The sequence below is a fragment of the Nothoprocta perdicaria genome, unplaced genomic scaffold (assembly GCF_003342845.1).
Source record: "Nothoprocta perdicaria isolate Ctin4 unplaced genomic scaffold, notPer1 scaffold_90, whole genome shotgun sequence".
NCBI lineage: Eukaryota > Metazoa > Chordata > Aves > Tinamiformes > Tinamidae > Nothoprocta > Nothoprocta perdicaria.
In genome coordinates, this window is record NW_020456199.1 from 321,905 (window position 1) to 324,404 (window position 2,500).

Here is a 2,500-nt window from a genome sequence, read left to right on the forward strand (position 1 = left end):
AGAGGCAGGTAGAAACATTTGTAATGGAGAAGTCATTTTGTTGCAAAATTCTACAGATACTGAGGCACAGAAATTTTAAGTTTGGTAATATTCTCAACCAAAATTCTATAAATGATAAGTAACTCAATATTTGTCAGTCTTGTTAGTCATATATAATTTTGGCAACAGGAGAGGATGCAATATAAATCATCATACATRTTAGAATTTTTATAAAATGAGTTATAGATGTTCAGTAACTTCTCATTCCTGTATTCAGTCATTAAAAATAGGAAAAAAAGGTGAATACAAAATGGAAAACACATTCTGAAATCAAAATTTTAACCACATTCCATAATTTCACTAATAATTGCAGTTACGACATTGCTTCTGTTTAGTGAACTGTTTATATTTAGTGATTCCATTTAATTTAATAATATAAACGACAATTTCATATCACTAACCAGATAATAAGCAGTCATCTGTTGTAACTGCTATTTAATTTAAGACATTACTTATGAATAGTAGTTACAAAAATTTACTGATGAGTAAACTGAAAAAGAAATTCTTTAGCCTCCTTTGTRGAAATGAATATAATCACATTAATTTTAACAAATCTTAACATGATTTTAATATGAAAATTAGATGAGAAAGTCGGACTTCTCCTCTGTTTTATTTTAGTATTTAAATAGCTTCTTTTTAGAATAGGCCCTTCTACCTTTCAATTTCAAATCAGAGAAAAGCTGGCTGAGACCTACAAGCCAATTGTACTTTATTTGGAGGGAGTATTAATGTACCATTCTGTCATCTGTGAACTGGTTTTCCATCTCTTATGGAAAACCAGTGAGCTGGAAAGTCTTGATACTGTCTTTATTGCCTCCTTTGTCAAACACTTGTACAGGAATTATCCTTGCAGAAAGAGCTCGACCATGGTTTCTTGTAACTGTAAGACAACGAGATCTACCTAGACAAGAGCGYGCATGAAGGAGCAAAGTAGTAACTTTGCTGTTTTGCTAGACAACTAGGACACATGTTATTTGGCCACAAGATGTAAATGGCAAGGAAAATGTAACATGTATTATCTTTATAGGCAAGTCTCTGCTTCTCAATTGCTCTTCAGTCATTTGGAATTTTACAAAGGATGGGAGTGGTAGATTTGCTATAGGAGAAACAGCAGCAAAACACCATTGATTATGGAAGAGTGAACTGTAATTGGTGATTAAAAAATACATGAATATGAGTGTTGAAAGCAAGTTTTTGTAGCTAATGATGATGTCTAGAAACTGATCTGTAGAACTTTGTTAATTTACATTGGGAATTTTAAAAATAATGATGGACTGAATGCTTCTTTTCCTAAATGAAGCTCAAATGAAAAACAAGAACTATATATATTTTTTTTTCTGAACGACATGACTGTGGGAATGAAGGGAGGTTGGAAGGAAACTTAAAACATCTGTTAAGAATAATGATTAGAAAGTAATATAAAATCAAAAATGCAGCTGAAATACACCATAAATCTAGAAACAAAGATTGAGACTTTCACAAGGAAGCTGAGGAGACAGGATGTTTTTGAAAAGTCAAGTGTTTTTGACATTACTAGATGTGCTTTACATTCAGTGTTTGCTTTGAAAAATGCATCAATGTGTCTAATTAAAATACAAATGTCTTCTGGACTTTATGCACTTACATAAACAATAAATTACTATTGTGACAACTTGTAGTGGTGCTATAAAGGTTTCTATGTGATTGCAATGGTATTTTTCTTAACGGCTACATTATAAAAGCACAGAAATGAACAGTTGCAGGGGCAGCTAAGCCTATGGAGGCCTCATTTGTTCAAGCTGTGCCACAGCAAGCCGTTCCAACTTAAAACATGCTTTTCCTCATCTAAAGGAATTCAGTTCATCCCACCAAATGGAAAATGAATTGACTCAATTGGTCATGCAATCAGATACTCCCAGCTAGTACACAGCCTTTTTCTCACGTGATCAAATGCAGACTGAGCCCAGTCACCATGTGGTATTTTGCTTCAGCTGATGTCTCAAATTGCCTCTGTGGTCTTGGATGCACAGCCTAGACTTTCATTACTTGTTCTCTAATATCTTTAATCACCACATCTCCTCTGAGATAAGTTGCAAATGAGACATAGAAAAGTTCTTTTCATGTTCTACCTGGCATTCCTTCTTCTTAGCTCTCAGTTTTGACTTTTTTTTCCTTGTAGGATGACATTCAGTAGAATGAAAGTGCTACTAGAAAGAATTCAATAAAATAGCACTTTTTTTTTTTTTTTTTTTTTTTTTGCCAGTTCTTGAACAAGAAAAGGGACAAATGAAGAAATGAATTTTGCTCTTGCATACTTAAATGAAAGGCCAAATGCCAACAAACCCTACAGACACTCAAGGTCTGTATGGTCCTCAAGACTTCCAAACAGCAGGAGCATAAAGCTAGCATGACAAGTCTAAGGATTCACTTGAAGATAGAGGAGTATTTGAGTATTACCTGCACCAGTAGTAGACACAAGTTT

At 33.7% G+C, this 2,500-nt stretch overlaps 1 protein-coding gene across 1 annotated transcript in view; it reads right to left on the minus strand.

Moving 5' to 3' along the window:
* PTPRD (protein tyrosine phosphatase, receptor type D) overlaps positions 1 to 2,500 on the minus strand; it is a 132,940-nt gene that overhangs the window by 103,206 nt on the left and 27,234 nt on the right. The window contains exon 10 of the mRNA XM_026052735.1: positions 2,476 to 2,500. This exon is cut by the window's right edge and continues 93 nt beyond it. Coding sequence (XP_025908520.1) covers positions 2,476 to 2,500 — 25 coding nt within the window. The remainder of the gene's footprint in view (positions 1 to 2,475) is intronic.